The sequence below is a fragment of the Zeus faber genome (genome assembly GCF_960531495.2).
Source record: "Zeus faber genome assembly, chromosome: 1".
NCBI classification, from domain to species: domain Eukaryota; kingdom Metazoa; phylum Chordata; class Actinopteri; order Zeiformes; family Zeidae; genus Zeus; species Zeus faber.
Genome location: NC_137193.1, coordinates 3,071,953 through 3,096,946, shown reverse-complemented (window position 1 = coordinate 3,096,946; position 24,994 = coordinate 3,071,953). Strand labels below are relative to the sequence as shown.

The 24,994-nt window shown below is 44.5% G+C and overlaps 1 protein-coding gene and 1 long non-coding RNA gene across 2 annotated transcripts; both read right to left on the bottom strand.

Moving 5' to 3' along the window:
* Positions 1-1,706: 1,706 nt before the first annotated feature.
* On the bottom strand, positions 1,707-3,068 carry LOC307240945. The gene is made up of 3 exons (XR_013844532.1): positions 2,969-3,068; positions 2,517-2,580; positions 1,707-2,412 (listed from the first exon to the last, which is right to left on the bottom strand). It is a non-coding gene; the product is annotated as an uncharacterized lncRNA (long non-coding RNA).
* An 8,411-nt stretch (positions 3,069-11,479) lies between these two features.
* LOC307236599 (uncharacterized protein) lies at positions 11,480-19,761 on the bottom strand. Its single transcript, XM_080009069.1, has 3 exons — positions 19,682-19,761; positions 13,406-13,466; positions 11,480-13,311 (listed from the first exon to the last, which is right to left on the bottom strand). Exons 2-3 carry the CDS (start codon positions 13,443-13,445, stop codon positions 12,590-12,592), a joined length of 762 nt encoding a protein of 253 aa, XP_079865195.1. The 5' UTR covers positions 13,446-13,466; positions 19,682-19,761; the 3' UTR covers positions 11,480-12,589.
* Positions 19,762-24,994: the final 5,233 nt, after the last annotated feature.

Sequence of the window (24,994 nt, the reverse complement as noted above, 5' to 3'; positions counted from 1 at the left end):
GTGCACATCCTTGCAGCTTGTGCCTGGATTCTGGCCTGCATTGGGCCATGGGCCTGGCGGTTCTGGCGGTTCTGGTACTTCTGGGGTCCAGGTTCTCTTCACGCTCTCTGGAACTGGTTTAAACTCCTCAGACCGGGCGTGGGTGTTGCTCTGCGGAGTCCCTGCTTCTCTGGGGGCAGGGCAAGTCTTCTGTGGCTGCAGGACGGGATGCTCTGGGTTTTCCGGCAGCCGTGGAGTGTCTGTACGACTGCGGGACTCAGCGGTGGCTTCGGGGCTTTTTCTGCTCCTTGGAGCCCCGGCGATATGATACCAACCTTATACACCAGAACCAACTGGGATAAGTCATGTACACTCACCGGTGGACAATTCACATGAGTACAAACACACACACACACACACACACACACAACACCACAGCTGCTTGGATTGCACCCTCCTGGTTGCATCCCTCTCCTTTTCTCCCTCATTTACTGCCACAACTATGATAGGAAGAGGCCACGTGACCAGTTGTAGTTCTAGTTTTCATGGACCAAATTCACTGTTTTTCCATAAATGTTGTCGTCTGATGTTTCTATGTTTTATTTTCCATGTACATGTTGTTGTTGATTGTGTCTATGTATATTTGTCTCATCCATGGTGGTTCTCCCTCTTGGAGTAGTAATGATGATTTGTTGTTTATAGACCCAAAGATGATAAATAGTTTTCCAAAGAGGGGGGTGGTGGTGGATGTGTATAATAAAAAGCTGTGCTCTGGTCATTATACAGGTCGTCGACAGGACAGACTTATTGCAGCAGTTGTTAATGATTAAAGAATGAATAAAGAGTTGCATTGCAGGTTGAGAAGTTGGACTCCACTTGCAGACTAACTCTGTCCTGGATGCAATGGAACAAATACCCTGTTGTACGTCCAGCATGCTGACAGTACAGGTAAAATAAAAAGTAAAAATGGGTAGTCTGGGGGAAAAAATTGAGAATCTGATGCAGTGTCACTCTTTTTCTCCTTGTTCTCCCATCTCCACAAAATAACTCTGCCTCTCTGTCAGAGTGACCATCGGGTTCTCGGTCACCTCCCCGACCAAGACCCTTCATCCCTGATTGCTCAGTTTGGCCGGGTGGCCACATCTAGGAAGAGTGTCGGTGGTTCCCAACTTCTTCTATTTTAGAATGATGGAGGCCACTGTGTTCTTGGGGACCTTCAATGCTGCAGACATGTTTTTTTATATCCTTCCCCAGATCTGTGCCGGGACACAAACCTGTCGTACAGGTCGATTAACAAGTCTTTCAGCCTCCAGGGCTTGGTTTCTTCTCTGACACGCACTGTCAACTGTGGGACCTTATATATGCAGGTGTGCACCTTCCAAATCATGTCCAATCAATAAGTGAGCACAGGACGACTCCAATCAAGGTGTAGAAACATCTCAAGGATACTCAATAGAAACAGGATGCTGCTGAGCTCATAGTAAAGGCTCTGAATACTTATGTAAATGTCACGTTTCTTTTGTAAACCTTTCTAGAAAACTGTTGTTGCTTTTTGATTGTCGAGAATTAAGTAAATATTCAGGAAAAAATGACTTTCATGCATTTTAGAATAGGGCTGTAACAATCAAACATGTGGAAAAAGTGAACTTTCCGATTGCACTGTATACTCTTGTATCATCGTGAATGAGACCAAAGAAGCCAAAATAAAACTGTTATTTTAACTTTATTGATCTTATGTTCAGGAATAAATGCATGCCTTCATTACTTAGAACAAAGTTACAGTCAGCTTGAAGACTTAAGGATAATAATATACACACAGTAATCATGCCTGCATGTACAAATAATTGAAAGTTAAATTCCAAAATAAATGATCACAGCATTAAATCGTAATGATTTTGTTTACAATGTTAAAGAAAAGATGGAATTCATCTTAACAACCCCAATAAAATGCATTTGCTGCAACAGCCACGATGGTGGAAAATAGACTCATTGTATTGATTGTAGAAGAGGAAGTAGTTGGAGTGGCAGTGGTGGCGGTCGATGCGGTGGTGGTTGCGGTGGTCGATGCGGTGGTGGTTGCGGTGGTCGATGCGGTGGTTGATGCGGTGGTCGTTACGGTGATTGTTGCGGTTGTCGATGCGGTGGCCGTTGCGGTAGCCGTTGAGGTGGCGGTTGCGGTGGCCGTTGCGGTGGTCGCTGCAGTGACCGTTGCGGAGAGCGTTGTGGTCTCTGTTGCGGTCGTCGTTGTGGTGGTCGCCGCGGTGGCCGTTGCGATGGACGTTTCGCTAGACGTTGAGGTCACAGCGGTGGATATTTCGGTAGATACTGGGCTGGTTGACACAGTTATCGTCTCGGTCGACGTTGAGGTGAACGTATCGGTTGTTGTTATAGTTTCAGTGGACGTGACTGTGGTTGTCTGGCAGTTAACTGATGCTGTTTGGTCAAAGGAGATGATTTAGTTTTGTCTCATCTAATCTTCTTACATATATTTGTGATTTATATGAATGAAAGAATGAAAAAGTGGTTATTTAATTTACCAAAAGACATCAGCAGAAAAATGATAGAAATCATTGGGATCGTTGTGAATGGCTTCATCACTTCCTGAAAAAAACGATTAAACACCATCGTTAAATTCATGAAAACTGAAAAATGCTTAACCAAATGTTTAATTAAATTATTATTGTTGTTATTATTATTATTATCATTTTAATTATAATAATAATAATAATAATAATAATAATAATTATGATTATTATTATTATTATTATTATTATTATTGTTGTTATTATTATTATCATTACTATTATTATATATAATAATAATAATAATAATAATAATAATAAAATAATAATAATAATAATAATAATAATAATAATAATAATAATAATAATAATAATTATTATTATTATTATTATTATTATTATATATAATAATAATAATTATTATTATATTATATTAGAATGATAATCAAACATTTAGATTCACTCACAGATGTCTCGAGGTGTTATCCTCTGTGGTGAATGAGGATGTGCTGTTGGATCGGTCAAAGTTGTCTCTCCAGCTGTTGGGTGATGCTTGCTCCCTTTTTGTCTCTGGTTTCTCTTGAGAACAGAGCACCTCTCTTTTATATCCACAATTCACTGTCTGATGACATCACAACCAGGAAAGGGACGTTGATGGAATGCAAGGTGTGGTGTCCATAATTACTAATAAATGCCTTCCACTGCCTATGGTGGTCACATGTTCCAGTCAACCAGTTCTCACGTTTTTCTTTTTTTCTTGAGTGGATTGTTGTTGGACTTGTTTTATAGGTCGGGGAGTTTTTCATTGTTCCTCAGACAAACAAGCTCGGTTTTCAAGAACCAAAGTCAGTTCAGTCAAAGTGGACCGAGAGAAACAGAACGGAACAGCGTCCAGAACCTTGAAATACTGGGATCCCTTTGTGGTTCCCTTGAGCTGTTAAGTGGCCTCAGTCCACTTCCCATCCACACTTTGGGTTGGTTTTCTGAGTGCTGCTCTAACTCTTACTGCTGTGTGCTGTAAGCCATGAGCACCTAAAGTTAAAAAAATACGTCAACTAATGAGATGAATGAAGGATAAGAAAGTCATGAATTTTCTCTGTAGTCAAGATAAATCGATATAATAATTTTACTTGAGTTCCATCTCTTAGACCAGTGTTTGTCACACATGGGAGGACTGCTGTGTCCATTTTGGAAGTGTTCAGAAGTGTTTTTTAAAATATTTTATTTGATCTAACAACAAAAATAAAATGTTGAATGTTAGCTGGATGGTGGCTTAACTGAAAGAAAGTGTCACTATTTTTGCCTGTTTACCAAGCTGATTAAATCAATAAATCCAATCAGCAAGTGTCGTTTTTTTTTTCACTTTTAGGTAAAGACACTGAGTTCACACCAGGAAAGAAAGGACATTCGTGTCAGAATACTTGGGCATTGATTTTATTTATCATTTCTGTTTGAACTTGGGGGTGCCTGCACGTCATACATCACAAAATGAACTCGTTCATTCAATATGAATACAAGTCGGTAATTGTAACGTAAGCACATCTGTGTTCTGCAGTGCATACTTTCTGACAAAGATTTTATGGAAACATTCATATTCCAGTGTCAACACCCCGCTATGTCCTGTTGTCGCGCCTCCTCCCCGGTGATGGATCACCTGCACCTGTTCCTAAACTCCCACATTCCCATGCACCTTCAATCCCCTTTATTTTCTGATGGGCAAATTCACAAAGAATGGATTGTGGCCGCTAATAGCACCATGAATTGCACATCAATTGCACTATCTTTTGGCGCCGTCTCCGCGTCCGATTCACAAAAGATATTCAGCTCATGATATCACAGCACAAACACACCCAAAAAGTTTCTTTGCGGAGCCCAATTTGCCCTTGTTTTCCACCGTCTGATTGCATCCCAAACCGGGATACCCGTTGGGGAAACCCGATTGTCCCGCCATTTCCATTTGGGGTGTGGGGTTGGTGTGGTTTAAGCAGCCACACCTGTCTTGGGTTTAGGTAATTTGGCACAGGATAAGGTTGGCTGTACGCCCATTGCTCATCGGAGCAATCAACGAGCAACAAGTAAATCACCCATCCCCACACACACACGGGGAGAGCCTCTGTTATGACAACGTTCCATCTGCTCCCAGCTTGTTCCATCTTGGGAGAGGGAAACAGAAAGGGCCGTCCGAAGACGGACCGGAGCCACAAGCAGGTCAACGGGCGGCTACCAGGGATGAAGCGGCACACGGTATTTTATCAAACCATTCTTTATGTCCCCCTCGGTTCAATATGCACACGTGAGCTGCAGTATTATAGTATGGTAGACAGTATATTGGTGGAGTGTACAGGGCGGCGTGCAGTAAGTGCTGCTTCCTATTGAATCCACTGTGGTCCGCGCGGAATTTCGCTATTTTTGTGCAAGAATTTTTTTTTCTTCAACTGCCGGTGGCTACGCAGCCTTTTCAATAGAAACACAAGCTACAACTCCATCGAAATGTTTTTGTAGACAGTACAATCAATCAAGGCGTTCAATCAGAAACAAAACCCTGGGATGGGCGTGTCCCTCTATATTACAAACTTCTCCACTCCAACCAGGTAGTGTTGGGTCGTTCACCAAAAATACGATTCTTTTGAATGACTCTTTTGTAGGAATGAACGGAACCGAGTCTCATCTGGGGTACGAGCCGTTGTTTTATTTTGTCAAGTTTAACAGTTTTATGTTGTGTTTGTTTAAGTTGCCGTCTTCTGCCACAGACAAATGTTTCCCCCTCCATGTAAGAGATATCCTATGCTCCTCCCTCACTGGGAGGTGCCCTGGCTGTAAAGGAGCGCACCCACTGTCATGATCGGTTCACAAAGTGAAGGCACACAAGCAACTGGTCTGACTGTGAGGTTTTATTTCAATAAGTAATTTTACAATTATTATTTATGTGTGAAAAATACTGTTTATACCTGTTCTGCACAAAAATATATATTTTTAGTAGGGCCAGCTGTGGTGGTAATAGGACCAGCTACAGTGTCCTCAGGACCAGCTAAGATAGTAGTAGCGCCAACTGTAGTAGTGGAAGCGCCAGCTGTGGTTGTCTTAGGGCCAGCTGTGGTTGTAGTAGCGCCAGCTGTGGTAGTTGTAGGGCCAGCTGTGGTTGTAGTAGCACCAGCTGTGGTAGTTGTAGGGCCAGCTGTGGTAGTCATAGTGCCAGCTGTGGTTGTAATAGCAAAAGCTATGGTGGTCGTAGGACCAGCTGTGGCTGTAATAGGGCCAGCTGTGGTAGTGCAAGATGTGCCTGCGCCAGATACTGGCAGAATGACGTCTAAGATTGCAAAGGACTTGAAGAAGAAGCGCAAGATGTGGTAGTCATAGGGCTAGCTGTGGTTGTAGCAGCACCCAATGTGGTTGTCGTATGGCCAGCTGTGGTTGTAGTAGTGCCTAATTTAGTAGTCATAGGCTAGCTGTGTTAGTCTTAGGGTCAATTGTGGTTGTAATAGCAGCAACTGTGGTTGTAATAGCGCCAAATGTGGTAGTGGAAGCACCAGCCCTTGTTGTCGTAGGGCCAGCTGTAGTTGTAGTAATGCCAGCGGTGGTGGTTGTAGGGCCAGCTGGGGTTGAAGTAGCGCCAGCTGTGCTAGTCATGGGGCCAACTGTCGTTGTAATAGCACCAAAAGTGCTTGTGGAAGCGCAAGCTGTGGTTATTTACTTAGCACCACCTTGCAGTAATTATTGTTATACCAATGTTGTTATTACACTAATCTCTGTCGGAATGTAGCTGAATGTTATTCTCCCTTGTAAGTCGCTTTGGATAAAAGCGTCTGCTAAATGACTAAATGTAAATGATCGTAGGGCCAGCTGTGGTTGTTCCAGTGCCAGCTTTGGTAGGGGTAGGGCCGGCTGTGGTATTGGTAGCGCCAGCTGTGGTCATCATAGCACCAGCTGGGCGGTTGTAAGGCCAGCTGTGGTAGTCGCAGGGCGAGCTGTGGGTGTTGTAGCACCAGATGTGGTTGTCTTGGGGCCAGCTGTGGTTGTAGTAGCGCCAGATGTGGTAGTTGTACGGCCAACTTCCTGATTTAGTACTCGTAGGCCAGCTGTGGTTGTAGTAGCGCCAGCTGTGGTAGTCTTACAGCCAACTGTGGTTGTAATAGCACCAACTGTGGTTGCAATAGCACCAACTGTGGTTGTAATAGCGCCAGCTCTTCTTGTCGTAGGGCCAGCTGTAGTTGTAGTAGCACCTGATGTGGAGGTTGTAGGGCCAGCTGTGGTTGTAGTAGCACCAGCTCTGGTAGTCATAGGGCCAGTTGTGGTTGTAATAGTGCCAACTGTGGTAGTCCTCAGGCCAAATGTGGTTGTAAAAGCACCAAAAGTGGCTATGCCAGCTATGGTTGTAGTAGCGCCTGATGCGGTAGTTATAGTGCCAGCTTTGGTAGGGGTAGGGCCAGCTGTGGTATTGGTAGTGCCAGCTGTGGTCATCATACCACCAGCTGGGTGGTTGTAAGGCCAGCTGTGGTTGCAGTTGCGCCAGCTGTGGTAGACGTAGGGCCATATGTGGTTGTAGTTGAGATGGCTGTGGTAGTCGTAGGGCGAGCTGTGGGTGTTGTAGCAACAGATGTGGTTGTCGTAGGGCCAGCTGTAGTTGTAGTAGCCCCAGATGTGGTAGTTGTATTACATCACATCCTTCATCATGTCATCAACTTCTTCCGTTGTAACAACGCGTCGTCGGTCTCCTCCGGATGCTTCTAGAAAATATTCAGTTTCATTGTTACATTCAGTTATGTATACACAGGTTGATATCCGCCATTTGGGATAACACCGGTGGCCAGATCCTTGGTGCGAAGCATGTATATTGTGGCTATCATGATTTCTGTTTTTAGAAGAATTTTTGAAATTATTTTGTGATTTTAATTAGAAACTTCGTAAATACTGTCTTAGGCTACCATACCATGAGTGTTATCTTTGGAACAAAATGAATAATTTTGTTTTTGGGGAAATCCATACCTCGGTCTCATTGTCTTATCTGTGTATCTGGGGGAACCCGGTTTATGGAAACATTACAAACCACTCTACTTTCCTTTATGTATCACCTTCAAGGAGGTGTTGTCAGACATCACTATCATAAAAGTCAACTCACTGTCGTGCCCCGATCATACAATGATTAATAGTCAAAGAACAGGTACAATCTTACTACTGTGCTACACAAACCACAATACACTGTTCACCCCCCTGCTGGGGTTAACCTTATCTCTACCCAAGGTGGAGTTGAGAAGGAATGTGATCTGGTCTTTACAGTATTGCATTATCTTAAAGCACAGTGTCTCTTCATGTGAGCTCTGAGTGAGTCATTAAAAACCAAGGCAATATATTTTCAAAGCTACATATAAAAAAGGCTATTGTCTTATATGAGACATATGAAGCATCATTCAAACCATTAATCATCTGCATTTTCTCTCACAAGCAACCAGAAACACAATGGGGCAAGATGGAATGTAATTTAATGAGAAAGGCAAATAGTGTTTGCACTTTTTGCATAATAGTCATGAGATTACTATTGGATTATTTATTAGGACATTTTTTTTATCATGCTCTGAACATGGCATGTCAGACTGTATGGTCTCATTGTGTCATTGAAATGTTTGCAAAATTGCTTTGTTCCTCCCACCTAAACTTCAAAACATCTCAAGAATTTGGTTCCACTGTGCTTAAGAGATCAGCAGGTGACAGCCGCAGGAAAGAAGATGCTCCTTAGGCTGCTGCTCCTGTAACACAGAGTATTTTTGCTGAGGGCAAACAGTCCCTGATCTTGCCGCGAGTCCTTCGTCATTGCAATTTTTCCAAAATTGCTTGGATCCTCACCCCATATCTTCAAGGCATTTTCATCTCGACGTACAAGGGAGGACAGGTGTCTCCTTAACTTGTTTGATAGGCACCTGCCAATGATTGTCCCCATATCGGATGAGAATCAACACGTTTCATCACTGGTACAAATAACGATAACATGTTTTATCACCGGAATAAATAAATACAACATGTTTTATCACTGGAATAAATAAATACAACATGTTTTATCACCGGAATAAATAAATACAACATGTTTTATCGCTGGAATAAATAAACACAACTTGTTTTATTACTTAAATAAATAAATACAACATGCTTTATTACTGGAATAACCTATTACAACATGTTTTATCACTGGAATAAATAAATTCAACAAGTTTTATCACCGGAATAAATAAATACAACATGTTTTATCACTGGAATTAATAAACACAACATGTTTTATCACTGGAATAAATAAACACAACATGTTTTTATCACTGGAATAAATAAACACAAGTTTTATTACTCAAATAAATAAATACAACATGCTTTATTACTGAAATAACCTTTATCACTGGAATAAATACATACAACATGTTTTTGTCACTGGAATAAATAAATACAACATGTTTATCACTAGAATAAATAAATACAACATGCTTTATTACTGAAATAACCTAATACAACATGTTTTATCACTGGAATAAATAAATACAACATGTTTTATCACTGGAATAAATAAATACAACATGCTTTATTACTTAAATAACCTAATACAACATGTTTTATTACTGGAATAAATAAATACAACATGTTTTATCACTGGAATAAATAAATACAACAAGTTTTATCACCGGAATAAATAAATACAACATGTTTATCACCGGAATTAATAAACACATGTTTTATTACTGGAATAACTTAATACAATGTGTTTTATTGCTGGAATAAATAGTAATCTAGATACACATTTGCAGCTATTAACAGCAGGAAGGCGGTGCCGGTTCTTCTCCGGTGGTCAGACGGAGAAGCAGGGACGGCAGTGGTGGGTTCGTTCCATTAACCAGAGGAGGATGCAGGAGATTTCCACAATCTATAAATGTGTATTCATTGAGCTGTTTCTGTAAATAAAGTGTTTTCTGATTATTTTTTGTCATAAGTTATTTGTGGTTCAATTATTAATTTCGCGTGCGGGGGCGATACTACTTCTTTTTCCTGAGTTGGGAGTGCTTGCAGTTGGCGTCCGTGTGTTCGCGTGTCCTTCTGCGTCCAATGTGTGGGGGGGGGTCGTGACTCTTCGTGCCGGGGCCGGTTAGGCGTTGCGTCTGGTCCCGTGACCCGGGGGCCTGAACTTGGCCGGGTGTACCTCGGCGCAGGGCTCACCATGAGGCCTCCTTCGGTGGGAGGCGGACAACTGTCGTCACACAGGGCTGCTGGGTACCTGTCCCCTGGCGCTCTCGGCGCACGGGGCGCTCCGCGCTGGTGGGGCGGCTGCAATCTTGCCCGTCACGCTCCCGCCCCAGCGTGCTTCTCGTCTGTCCCGAAATTCTAATCCCACTCATATTAGCCTAGAACACATACACTCCCACACCAATCCTACTCCAAACAACACTCCACCAGACCGGAGTCTGCAGGGCAGGAGGGCTGCGAGTGATTCGGGTTCGACTTACTCGAAGGACTTGCGCCCACAACCCCGCAATTTTAACTGCAATCGCCAACAGCACACATTGAGCACTGGGTGCCCCCCTGGGGCCTTCCAGGGCCCCTGGGGGGCTGCTTTCTGTTGTGGGTGTGGGTTGGGGTGCGGGGGGTGGATATCGACCCTTGCTCCTGCTGCGTGGGTTCTCTGCAGCGGGATGCCCCAGGTGCAGGGGGTGGTGGAGGACCCATATACAGTATATGGTGGCATGCTGGCGTCAGCAGGGGTGGGGCTAATATCCGGGGGCCTTGCTCTGAGCACACTCCGCTACGTGAATGCGCGCTCGGGGTTCGCGGCCGGTTGGGGCGTCCAGTTGACTGCGGTGGGGCGGGCCTCGCCCTTACACGGGCCGTGGGTGGGCATGGGGGCCCCTGTGGGGCGGGCGGTTTGGCCAGGTTGTCGGTGGCCAAACTTATGCTCCTCGGGGCCAAGTGTGGGGGCTGCTCTGCAGGCTTCCTTCTCTGGGGGCCCGGGGGTCCTCTGTGCGCTCGGGGCTTTCCTGCAGCCATCGGGTGGTGTGCAGCTGTAGCGCCCGGGGGCTTTCCGCTGCTTGGAGGCGCCCCGACATAATACGAACCTTATACACCAGAACCAACTGGAACAAGTCACACACGCACGCGCATGCGTGCACGTGCACACACACACACACACACACACACACACACACACACACACACACACACTGGTCTTCACAGAGCCAGGGCCAGTCAGTCTGGAAATACACTGCATCATTTTTCTTGACGAGAACATGGAGAAGGGGTCCCACAGCCCCGAACACAGCACGAGAGTCAGACCCCTGCGTCTTACCTCCTTCTCAATGTGGTCAGGTCAGTTTTAGTTTTCGCGTACCTATCCCCGCCCCCCCTCCTTCCCCGGGGGGGAAGGTAGAGAGTCGAAGAAAGTCTCCCCGTTCAAATGAGCCGGTTTGAATTTCATCATGCGTTGCAGGCAACAAGTAGGACAATCGTACTCATGGTATACTACAACACGAGTATCGTCCTGCTACGCAATTCAATAGATTCATTTTCGTGTCTATGAGCACGAAAAAGGAGTGAGACCAGGTTGGTGCCAGTGAGTGGCTCTTCCTCAGACACCTGTAGGGAGGCCCACGGTGTCCTCGTCCCCACCCTCTGGCCTCCCGCACCACCTCAGCTCGCGGCTGGAAACACTCCCTGCTCTGAAGTGCTTTCCGACATACTCGAAAAAGAGTCACCGACTTTTAGAGTCACCGCCTATTCATCCAAAGCCTACGCCGGCGGCACAGGCACTCGCACAGACACCGCCCTGTCTGAAAGGGCCGGGGCCCCTTGGACCCCAGGACCAAGACGGTTAACCGTCGCGCATCCCCGAAATCACGGAGCTGGTCAGCCACGCGCATGGAGGAGCGGTCCCCCAAACACACGAGCTCTCGATCGCGCTCCAATACAGCGACTGGAGGCACATGGACTGAGCCGAGTCGTGACCATCATCTCACTGTCTTCATGCTTTATTTCCAAGTAGGTTTACATGTACAAGGAATTTGTGTTGTTTGGTGCATACAATAGCAGCAAACAAATGTAAAATAGTGTATTTATATATACATACATACATACACACACACACACACACACACACACACACACACACACACACACACACACACACACACAGTAATAAGTATATATAGAATATATCAAATATATGAGAATATGTAAAATATAGCTGTTTTTAAAACAAGGCTCGTTCGATACCTCTCAGGATGTACGTAGCTGGGTCAGATATGAGGAGGTCATGGCACGTGAAGGGCATGCAATCAAATACTAAACTCCAGAATACTGACTTTATGTCAACCAGATATTTCGCTTTAAAATCTTTCAACAATTTGGAAAAAAACAAACAAAAAAAAAACCAGGGGTTTGGCTTTGTCGTTATGGGGTTATTGTATTTGGACTGACGACAAAAAATATCGAATGAATCCATTTCAAAGTAAGTCCATACAAAGCCACAAAGTGGGGGTGAAACGAAGGGGGGTCCGTCACTCTTAAGTATGATGCTTGTTCCTTTGGTTTCTTGGGGACTTCGTATCCGGGGCCGGGCCACGGGACCCTCCAGGGGCCGGAGCACTTTTCCTTTTCTCTATGTTTTTGTGGCAAGGATTCCACTTTACAATTTCATTCTGTATCTTTTGGAAAGGGTTCAATTCAACCGGAACCGTGCGGGCACCCTGCAAAGTGGGTCGTTTCATATGCGTAATAAACCAGTTAAGTGATGTGTGTCGTGGAAATTATTGCATAAATGTTTTTGATTGGACAAACCACATGGTTTCTATGGAGGTGTGTTTCTTAAATGAGAAACGATAGTTTGACAAAATCTGCTTCTTTTTGATTGGATAAAAACGTATTTTGCTTCCCCTGACTGCCTTCGATGACAACATACACTTTGGGCAAAGTCTTAAAAATGTGTTTCCATGGAGTTTGCATGGACATAGAAAATACTGTTTGAGGCAAGTTATCTATTTTCATTTGGCTCAAGTTATCAAATGGACGTGGACCCTAACCCTTCATTTTTTTAATTGGATGCACAGAAAACCGTTTGCAATTTTTTTTCAGTGACCCCTTGTGGTGGTGGTCGTTCCACGCGTGGTGGTCGTCGTGCCGGGTGTGGTGGTGGTGGTGATGGGGCCAGCTGTGGTGGTGGTGATGGGGCCAGCTGTGGTGGTGGTGACGGGGCCAGCTGTGGTGGTCACGGGGCCAGCTGTGGTGGTGGTGACGGGGCCAGCTGTGGTGGTCACGGGGCCAGCTGTGGTGGTCACAGGGCCAGCTGTGGTGGTGGTGACGGGGCCAGCTGTGGTGGTCATGGGGCCAGCTGTGGTGGTCAGGGGGCCAGCTGTGGTGGTGGTGACGGGGCCAGCTGTGGTGGTCACGGGGCCAGCTGTGGTGGTCACGGGGCCAGCTGTGGTGGTGGTGACGGGGCCAGCTGTGGTGGTCACGGGGCCAGCTGTGGTGGTGGTGACGGGGCCAGCTGTGGTGGTCACGGGGCCAGCTGTGGTGGTGGTGACGGGGCCAGCTGTGGTGGTCATGGGGCCAGCTGTGGTGGTGGTGACGGGGCCAGCTGTGGTGGTCACGGGGCCAGCTGTGGTGGTGGTGACGGGGCCAGCTGTGGTGGTGGTGACGGGGCCAGCTGTGGTGGTCATGGGGCCAGCTGTGGTGGTCATGGGGCCAGCTGTGGTGGTCAGGGGGCCAGCTGTGGTGGTCTTGGGACCAGGTGAGGTGGTCGTTGGTACAGGTGAGGTGGTCGTCGGGAGAGTTGTCTGGGTGTTGCTCGGTGCTGTTTCATTAAAGGGTAAATGTTAACAGGGAATATTAGTTTCACACTTTCTTCCAGTTTAAAATTCAACTGGAAAAATGTTGTTTCTTCTTACCCCCAAACAGAAGCAGCACGATGCAAACCTTCCAAATCATTGTCAGCAATTTCAATATTTCCTGAAAAACAAACAAAACAGCTTATAGGTAAATAATAAACCTCTTGGTAGGAGCTGCATGTAAACACACTGTGTCGTCTATACATTTATATAACATGTTAACACACGGTGTCATCTATACAATTATATAACATGTAAACACACTGTCATCTATACATTTATACAACATGTAAACACACTGTGTCATCTATACATTTATATAACATGTAAAAACACTGTGTCATCTATACATTTATATAACATGTAAACAGTGTGTATTCTATACATTTCTATAACATGTAAACACACTGTCGTCTATACATTTATACAACATGTAAACACACTGTGTCATCTATACATTTATACAACATGTAAACACACTGTGTCATCTATACATTTATATAACATGTAAACACAGTGTGTCTTCTATACATTTCTATAACATGTAAACACACTGTCGTCTATACATTTATATAACATGTAAACACACTGTCATCTATACATTTATATAACGTAAACCCACTGTGTCATCTACACATTTATATAACATGTAAACACACTGTCGTCTATACATTATATAACATGTAAACACACTGTCATCTTTACATTTATATAACATGTAAACACACTGTCATCCTTACATTGATATAACATGTAAACACACTGTCATCTTTACATTTATATAACATGTAAACACACTGTCGTCTATACATTGATATAACATGTAAACACACTGTGTCATCTTTACATTTATATAACATGTAAACACACTGCCGTCTATACATTTATATAACATGTAAACACACTGTCATCTTTACATTTATATAACATGTAAACACACTGTGTCGTCTATACATTTATATAACATGTAAACACACTGTGTCATCTTTACATTTATATAACATGTAAACACACTGTGTCGTCCATACATTTATATAACATGTAAACACACTGTGTCATCTATACATTTATATAACATGTAAACACACTGTCGTCTATACATTTATATAACATGTAAACACACTGTGTCGTCTATACATTATATAACATGTAAACACACTGTCATCTATACATTATATAACATGTAAACACACTGTGTCCCCCCATCTACGGATCAGATATTAATGAAAAACCGAACACATTTGACCCCAAATATTCAGTCGGTCTTGGTTAAATGACATGTCTGGTTCTAAAACGAAGGCGATTAAATTAAAAGTAAGACGCTTTATGACGTCATCATATTATATAATATAAATTAGATTTACAGTAAGATGCTTTATGACGTCATCATTTTCTTTACTATAAATGTACAGATTCTGGTCAGAATGTTAGAGTAGTGTGTTGTAGTGTTGTGAGTGTTTACATTACTATGAAGATTTAATGGAAAAAAATAATAAAAAACAATCCTTGAATTGTCGTCTGAGCGTCCCCTGAAAACACTGTGATGTGCGTCTCAATGATAAGTTCAAAATCCAAGGTGGTGTCGGAAAAATTGAAGCTGTGCAGTGGTATTTACACAGAAGTACCACAACGTTTTTGGTATTTCATGGAAACGTAACTCACTGAAAATGTAATCCAAGTAAAAAACTAAACTTTCCAAAAACATAACATACATTAGAATACTATCGTAATTCAACATGAATCATCATAATTGACGTATACGACAACATCTACTGTCACTGAGACTCCGGATGTACTTCAATGCAGCATGGTAAGTTTTAACAATGACAACATATAGTTTCAAATAAATAAATAAAATACCTTTTTATGGTAATAAAGGTCACGTGTAAACATTGTCCGATAACTACAATTTTTTTTACTTTGGTTCAAAGTAAAAAATAAACGGTTGTTTTAAAGAAACGTCAAGTACAAACAGTTTCCTACCAAGAGCTGCATTTACCCTGTTATGACACGTCTGAGGGTCATGGGGGTCTTGCCCTCAATGTTCTACCAAAATGAAAAAAACAGGATTGATGAAGACGCCCACCAGTTTGTCTATCGCCAGTGGGGGAAATGTCTTCGAAATGTTCTTTGATGAGATCAGAAATCATACTTAAGGAAAACCCTGCCGATTTTCAACCTTATCTCTATCTCGGGACATCGTGTGAAAAACGCCTGCAGTTGTTGCCAATGTTGTCCGTGGCTCTGGGGGGAAGTTCGAGCTCCATCAGCCCCGTAGCCTTATTTCATCCACTATCAGCTGTATTAAACACTCATTAAATAATGTAATACTTTTTCAACATTTAAAATGATTTATAGAAAATTCAGTGACAATAACCGCAGGGACCTGGGCACAGACCGTACGTCGCGGACGTCCCCCACAGACCTACATGCTCAATAGACATCCACGATCGACAGGAAACACATCACCTCAGCAGCGGAAGTTGGCGTGAACATCTGCATTGAGCGTGTGCAGACTTTAATATATGGAAGAATCCAGCGAGCGCATGCAACTCTCTGTTTCAACGGGTCTGACCACAACTAACCATCTATAGTGTAGGGTCCTGGTTTAATCACTGTCTGGAAAAGCAGCTCAAAATGAAGGCTGTGTGTGTGTGTTAAGTCAACATTGTGTTAAAACAACAATCTAGAATGACCCCAAATAATAATAATAATAATAATAATAATAATAATAATAATAATAATAATAATAATAATAATAACAACAATAATAATAATAATAATAATAACACAACTAAACTGCTTTCGAGAAACTCCTTTGAGAAATCCTATAATGAAACCTAACCGGTTTGCGTACCGGCCGAACAGACGCACGGACGATGCTGTCTCCCAGGTACTGCACACCACGCTCACGCAGCTGGATGGCTGGAATGGGGCCTATGTGGGATTGCTGTTCATTGACTATAGTTCAGTTTCCAACACCATAGTCCCCACCAGACTGGCTGTCAAGCTGATGGAGCTCGGACTGAATGCTCCGCCGTGTGCCTGGATCCTGGACTTCCCCCCAGCCCGGCCCCAAGTGGTTAGAGTGGGGAGGCACATGTCAAGCTCCCTCACCCTGAATACAGGATCCCCCCGGGGCTGCGTCCTCAGCCCCCTACTGTGCTCCCTGTACACACATGACTGTGTGGCCAGGTCCAGCTCCAACAACATCATCAAGTTTGCTGACGACACCGTCGTGGTGGTGGCCTGATCAACGACGGCGATGAGAAGGCCTACCGCGAGGAGGTGGCTGACCTGTCACTCTGGTGCCAGGACAACAGCCTCCACCTGAATGTCAGCAAAACTAAGGAGCTGATTGTGGACTTTAGGCGAGGATCACAATCGAGGACGCACGCGCCCTTGTGGATTAATGGGACTTCTGTCGACAGGGTGAGCAGATCAGATATCTGGGAGTCCACATCACAGACGACTTAACATGGACTTTACATACAGACACTCTGGTGAGAAAGGCGAGGCAGCGTCTCTACCACCTCAGGCAGCTGAGGAAATTCCGGGTCTCAGTGAGGATCCTCAAGTCCTTCTACTGTGGAGCGGTGGAGATCATCCTGACAGGCACCATCACTGCCTGCTTTGGGAACTGTACTGCTCAGGACAGGAGGGCCTGTACTCACTGTACTGGGTTGCCGCAAGTTGCGCTGTATTTATGTTCTGTTGGGTGTTATGCTATTGCTGTTGTACTGTTGTATACTGTACTGTATATCCCAACACACACTACCTCACTTTATTCACATATCTCTATATATTTATATATGATAGTCTATTTAACTTATTTTCTATTTTGTATTCTCGTTCAGTATATCAGGTTTTATGTTTATGAATTAAGTTTTGGGAATCAGTTAGTTCAGTTCAGACAAGGTACAGTCAGTACTTATTGTGCATAATCTCCGGGTGCGTTGCAATGTCATTTCACGACATGCATGCTTGTATATATATGTAAGTCAAAAATAAACATCTTGAATATTCAACCCTAACACTCAGTGGATACTCAGTTGCAGCTATATGTCAATCCTGGGAACACAGCTGTACTATGAATTACATTAAGAACTGTTAGTTCTTCTTTTGGGGAATTCAGCGGGCCGTCTTCTTGGCACGGAAACAGATATCCCTCACTCAGCGCTACAACTGAATGGTGAATAAAAGACACAAAACATGGTGGAGAGCCGCCGCAAAGTTGTCCATGACAGAAACCCTAGACTGGCATGCCAAAGGTATTGGAAGCTGTTCCAACATGGCAACATAACAACAGAAGGCCACTTTGCCGGCTTCGGTATTAAGTCTTTAATGCGTAGAAGGCCGGAGGACCCAAGGGACCCGACCGTCCTGTCGCTGACCGGCATGTTGGAAATATCATTCGGTGCCAGGTCACAACAACCAACCAAACAAAAAACAAACCAACCAACCAACCAACCAACCAACCAACCAAATAAACAAACAACCAAACAAACAACAACTAACCAACCAAACAACTAAATAACTAAACAAACAACCAAACAAACACCAACCTACCAACCAAACAACTAAATAACTAAACAAACAACCAAACAAACAACAACCAACCAACCAACTAAATAACTAAACAAACAACCAAACAAACAACAACCAACCAACCAACCAACCAAACAACTAAATAACTAAACAAACAACCAAACAAACAACAACCAACCAACCAACCAACCAACCAAACAACTAAATAACTAAACAAACAACCAAACAAACAACAACCAACCAACTAAATAAACAACTATATAACTAAACAAACAACCAACTAACCAACCAACCAACTAAATAAACAACTAAATAAATAAACAAACAAATACATTTAATAAAAGGCTTTGTCAGGTAACTATCTGCCATTTCACTGGTAAACTAACTAACTAATAAAGAAGAAGAAGAAACAGTCTTTATTCATCACGCAACACACCACACTACAACACATGCTTGCACACACACACACACGCACATGCTTTGATGGTGGCTCCTCTGCATTGAACCATCCTGGCTTGTGCTTCCTCTGGGGGCACAGCAGGAGCAGTGGGCAGCGTACGTGGACGCGCCCGGGGACCAGGTGATAAGTGTCCATCGCTGGTCACACCATGATGGTGCATGTTTTGGGTGGAGGTCCTTACTGACGTGAGGTGGAGGAAACCCCATGTGAGCACGGGGAGAACATGCAAACTCCACACAGAAAGGCTCCTGTTTGGGAGATAACCCACCGGAGCACGGTGCCAACAGCGCCCCAGGCGGGAATCAAACCCAGGACCTTCTTGCTGTGAGGCAGCAGTGCAATGCACTGAGCCACCGTGCCACTGAATAAATGAAATAACTAAACAAAGAAACAAACAAAGCAACCAGCTAAATAAATAAAAATGGGTTTTGTTAGGTCGGATAACTACCTGGCATTTCACTGGTTAACTAACTAACCAACTAACAAACAACTAAATAAACAAACAAACAAACAAACAAAGAAAATAGGCTTTGTCGGCTGTCAGGGAACTACCTGGCATTTCGCTGGTGAACTAACTCAATAAATAACTAAACAACTAACGAAACAAACAAACAAACAAACAAACAAAACAACCAAACAAAACAACCAAACAACTAAACGGATGAACGGGCGTTGCCGGGCGTCACATCTGACACGTCACCGGTTAAGTAACGGTAAACAAATTAGCCACGTGGCTTGTGACGTCACCGCCCCCAGACCCAACCGACACGTGTGCGCGCGCGTGTACGGGCGTTGCTGGAGTGTGACGTAGGCCACAGTTAAAAAAAACAAAACAAAACAAAACCATAAATGATAACAACAATCACAACAATAACAACAATAACAATAATAACAATAATAATAACAATAATAACAATAATAATAATAATAATAATAATAATAACAATAATAACAATAATAATAACAATAATAACAATAATAATAATAATAATAATAACAATAATAATAACAATAATAACAATAATAATAATAACAATAATAATAATAATAATAACAATAATAATAACAATAATAACAATAATAATAATAATAACAATAATAATAATAATAATAATAACAATAATAATAATAATAATAACAATAATAATAACAATAATAACAATAATAATAATAATAATAATGTGAGCGGCCCCCGAGCCCCCAACCCGCCCTGGGCGCCGGGGCCCGCGCTGTGGGGTCCGAGGGACGCGCCGGCGCCGCGGGGGGGGCCTCGCAGCGCCGCATCAAATCCACGCGAATTCGCCTCATGACGCGCGCTTCATATTTACCTTCCGAGAAGAAGCAAAACTCAGCGTCACCACGGGGAGCAGACGCCACGTATCACACGACCAGACCCAGAGGAGGTGCGGAGGAGTGACGGCATTTCCGCTTCCTGCTGGACCACCCACAATACATACAAAATAAGAATTAGCACCCCCCCCCCCCCCCCCCCCCCAAAAAAAAAGAAAGGAAAAGGGGGGGGGGGGGGTATGCGTCGGCGCTGTGGCATCCAGGAGAATGAGATAGAAAAATGAAAGTGCGACAAAGCGGAATTTGGACCAACTTCAACGATAACAGTCAGTGACCGTTCCGTCGCGGGGGGAGCGGAGCGGAGGACGAGCCGCGGGAGTTTCGAGGGAACTTCATCGCCACGGCGACACATTTTTGTCCAGTTGCCCAAAACATCATTTAATCCGCTAGCAACACTCTAACTGACTTTAATGCAACACTTGTTCAACATTTACAAATATTTATTCACCTCTATTTGTTTACAAATTTGTTGGTCTACAATGAAATATTTTGAGACCGGGCTACATAAATGAAGGACATGAACACAAAACACGACTTTGTGTCAGGTCGTTACGGAAAATAACTGGGGAAATGTTTCCTTACTCGGTATCGCCGATGTTTGGTGTGTGTGATCCGTCCTACCTGCCCATATTCCAGTCTCTTGTTCCCCTTTGACATCCTACAACTCAAATTTGCTCAAAATAAGAATTTGGCAGGCAGATGTAAAATGACCCGGGTAATAATCCAGGTACCAGCATACAGTCTATGGGTGCAGATGCCGAGTAGCACTGCGGATAGCAGCAGGCAGCACGCCCACTCAAACAGGCGCGTTTTTAAAGACCGGCCAACTTGTCATTGTCCAGTTTCGTGGATCACAGTCAGATTATCAGATTATTGAAAACCTACCGCACGACAGGCCACGGTTGGCCAGCGGCAATGTCGCCGAGGAGCGTGGTGCCGGCCTTGCCGAAAGAGACATCGTTCAACCGTAGTCCTGTGACGGCCATCCTGTATGCCTGAATGTCTGGATCGAGGCCTTACCAGCAGCCATGCGGGCGTAGTCGAGTCCCAAATGGACAGCCCCAGCGAGGGCACTGGCGAGGCAGTCGGTGAGGAGGTTCAACGCTGTGAACGGTTGGGCCTCAAGCAGGACACGGAAGTGCCCAACGGCAAAGTAGAGGCCGAGAAGCTCACAGTCAAAGGTGCTGTGCTTGCGCTCGTTGGAGCGAAGCTGCTGGCTGAAGAAACCTGTCTAAAGTAGACAGTTGTGTGCTATGATACATTTTAAAGACACTTTTGTTGGTGAAATGGAATCGTCAGAAATAAACACGAGTCTCAAAACAATAATCGGCGATGTAAAAAGAAACGCTTCCAACAAAACTTTGCGGCATTAATCGGCCGTAATGGAACAGGAAGTGAACCAGGAACAGGAAGGAATTAGTGCAGCCGCTTCGATGAACATTTCACTGAAAATACAGTTTGGAACCGAAAACAAAATCTGAACAGACAATAAAGTTTGCGGTGGCGTCCGTCCTGGTCGGGACGTCTTGCCGACACATTTTTCACAATGGATTTTTACCGTCTGTTTTGGGTCGGAACTTAAATATCCCCCCAAAAAGAACCAAAAAACGATGGACGTATGTGTCCCTGTCGGCAGGGATGCGTCGTCTTGTGCGTCTTGTGCTTCTCCTCCGAGTTGCTCTGCCTGCGCTCCATGTGGTTACACACCCTGCCCCCGGATGAGGGGGCGGGGCTTCTTTCCATATCCACACATGTGATTGGCTGGAGGCGAAAGGCGGAAATTTATCGGAATGCTTCTACAGACGTTCAAATCTGCGTGAGAGATTTATCGAAACGACGGAGGGGAAAAAAAGACCGATAATGACCGGCCTGGTTTCACTTTTCACTTTTCTCTTGAAGTCTTGAGAGCAGTCATAGGTTGCGATACGTTTTCAGAATAATATGTTATTAAGATCACGGCAATATTTCAGAAGCTTGGTTTTTAAGTACATTTGTCGCGGTACCAAACCAACTGTTTGTCGGAGTCACAGCCAACCATCGAAACAAGCAGCACGAGCGGAGTCGGAGGGAGGCAGATCTATTTGTCAGATGTATTTGTCATCGAATCAAACCAAAGAAAACACCATGCGTAAACGTGCTTTATGGGGGACACCTGGTCACCCCCCTTAGAATTGGGCACCCCTTATTTTAATGATTTATCCAGTGGCGCCCATTATTGACGCTACCTCTCCTCTGAGCGTACCAGAGGTATCACCCGTCCACGGCTGTCCTCAATCTTTCCTTATTTCGGAAAGCTCTCTTAATTACCGAGATATAGGGCTTCAAAGGTGACCTCTGATCGGGAGTTCAAAGGTCAGTATCTCAGTACGAGGTCCACAGAAATATCTCAAACTTTGTCAACACACAAATAAAATCCAACCCTGCGGCGGCGGCAACGGTTGGATACCACGACCGTTCACAATCTGAACGGAATAAAATCAGATTTTTTTTTTTTTTTCATTGACATCCCATTTATTTTTGTGCGTGTGAGAGCCATATTTTTTCCGTGTGAAAGATCTCCAATTTTTCGTACGCATATAAAGTAAACTTTGCGGGACCATGTGCGAGCCCGGCGCTGCCAGGGTATGTTGTGATACAAAGTTTTGCCGCACAGAAAACGTGACGACTTGTATGTCTGCCAACCATGTGAAAGACGTCTTTGCGGCGTCAACCAAATGTGCAAATTGTCATTGACATTCTTTCGCAGGCGGCCAACCCTACTTGCCGATGTTCAAAAACTGATATATTTCATAAAAGAGATTCTGACATGTATATTAAGAACTACATAAGAACAATGTAAATTGGAAAAAACGTTTAAGGTATAATTAAACTTGACGTTCTTTTACTTTGGTTAATTGTTTACAATGGAGGAATGACGACTTTTCCCCTTTTCTCTAGGTCGTAATTTGTCTTCCAAGTCACACACCAGCGTCAGTCCCACACGTAGGTAGCACCACCGGGGGGACGTTTCGGGAACAGGATGTCCGACGCGATCCGGATCTGGCACAGTGCATTGCACTGCTGCCTCACAGCAAGAAGGTCCTGGGTTCTATTCCCGGTTGGGGCGCTGTTGGCACCGTGCTCCGGTGGGTTATCTCCCGATGAGGAGCCTTTCTGGGTGGAGTTCGCATGTTCTCCCCGTGCTCACATGGGGTTTCCTCCATGTAACATCAGTAAGGACCCCCACCCACAACATCATGGTCTGACCAGAGTCGGACGTATGGAGCCAGGTCTCTGGGCGTAGGTGAATGCTGCCCCCTGCTCCTGGCTGCCCCCCCCGGAGGAAGCCGGGATGGGTCAAACGCAGAGAAACCGTTTCACCATCAACACCCAAAGCATGTTGTGTGATCGCATAAATGCATGTGTTGTAGTGGTGTGCTGTGTGTTAAAGATTCTTCTTCTTTTAAAGGAGGCGTCGCTCCGGCTCCTCCCGCCCGACGGACGGATCTCCTGGGGCGTCTGGTTTGCCGCCTGCGCCTCATGACGCACTCCCACCCTTTATTGTAAGTCGCACTTTGATTTGAATGACTGTTTGTCTCACAACCCGCCCTTGCTCAACCGTCAGCTCAAACCCATCCAACCTGATTTGAAGGCCGAGCATCCAATGCTCTGCTTCAGGACAACGCACTTGTGCAGATGATTATGAATGAGGTGATGAGACGTGAGGGGCAATGAGAGGTGTCAGAGCATGGGTTATTGAGAAATCAAGCGAAATCCAAAGATGCTGCGTCCCAGATATTTTAGCGTCTTGAAACATAAGTTGGCTGGTGTAAACGGACTGACGGGCTTGAGCCGTCCCCGAGATGTCCTGTTGTCGTCCCATAGTGACACGCCTGCTCTTTGAGCTTTAATTGGGGCTAAACTTATTCAGCGCATTGACAAATCACAGCGGCTCTACAACAAGTCTTGTTACATGGGCCAACAAAGTCAAAATGTAGTTTTTTGTTTGTTTACAGTTGGAACGCGACGCAGCAGGAAGGGTTCCGTCAGCTGGCTTGGAGCAAACTACCCACCGTCCCAATTATGCGTTGTCAATGAACCTGTTTGGTAATAGGTAGTAATTATAATTCAAATGATGTACACTATGAAAATGTCAATCACCGAGGTGGTGTGGCCGGGGCGGAACAGCCACAAGAACGACCATTACTGTATTTCACATCGTAGTCACAGGGTTGACCCGAATGAGCGCTCAGTACACGGCATTCCAGCCGACTGAGTGACGGATGTCAGCTCCGGAATCGCGCGTACGTGCGTCACCCGGAAGGCCATTCGTCATCGCGAGAAGGGACACGTTTCGCCCAGGGCGAGCGTCCGTGACCTCAGCGTTTGACCCCAGTTTTAAAACTTTTTCTGCACTCTCCCGCGCGGCAGCAGGACTTCTCTTTGGAGAGAATGGCGCCGCTCATGTCACTAGTGTCAAATATTGTGTTTTGCGCAACATGTCCGTACGGGTCCCCGTCCGTGATCGCTCAGTGACATCGACACGCCACCATGTACAAAATATACAACCCCAGGGAAAGGGGACATCTTGACATCTCTGCGAGGACAACGTGATGGACCTTCGACGCCAGCGCAAAGCTGCATATTCCCTGCCTGAAAGCTTTGGTTTCGTCGGCAAGCGCACGGGTGGCTGAGGGCAGATTTATAAGATTGAGATGTGAATGGAAACAGGGAACGGGCTCACATCACACCTATAATAATAATAATGATATAATAATGGCTTCTGGGCACGAGTGCTAAAGCATGCAGTCTGTTAGGGTTGGCACAGCGAAGCATGAAGAGGATTTTTTTTGTTGTGGCTATGTACCAGAATCACAACCCTAAAGATAATAAATGAACAGAAAGTAACCGGAAAATTAAAAAGACAGAGTTAAAATTAGAAAGACAGTGACATGCAAAATAAACCGACACTTGGCAAACATATACAATATGTTTGTCAATGCAATATACAACCCTACAAATACAGAAAATCTGACAGGGAACAAGGAAATAATACAAGGGTAAACAGTTGGCCGTCCTCCTTCACCCGCCGAAGGCATGACAGATTAATGATGATGGAAATTACATCAAGAATCTCACTTGTGCCGTTCTGTAGCCTGAGGCTCCGTGCTCCTTCCCATCTCCGCTCCTCGGTTTACAAGTAGAGTTGTGTCAGGTGGAGCAACTACTGGTCAAACATTGTCCGTAGATGACTTACTCTGTGGTGGATGACACTACAGAAGCAGCACTTTAAAAAAGAACAGCCCTGTCTT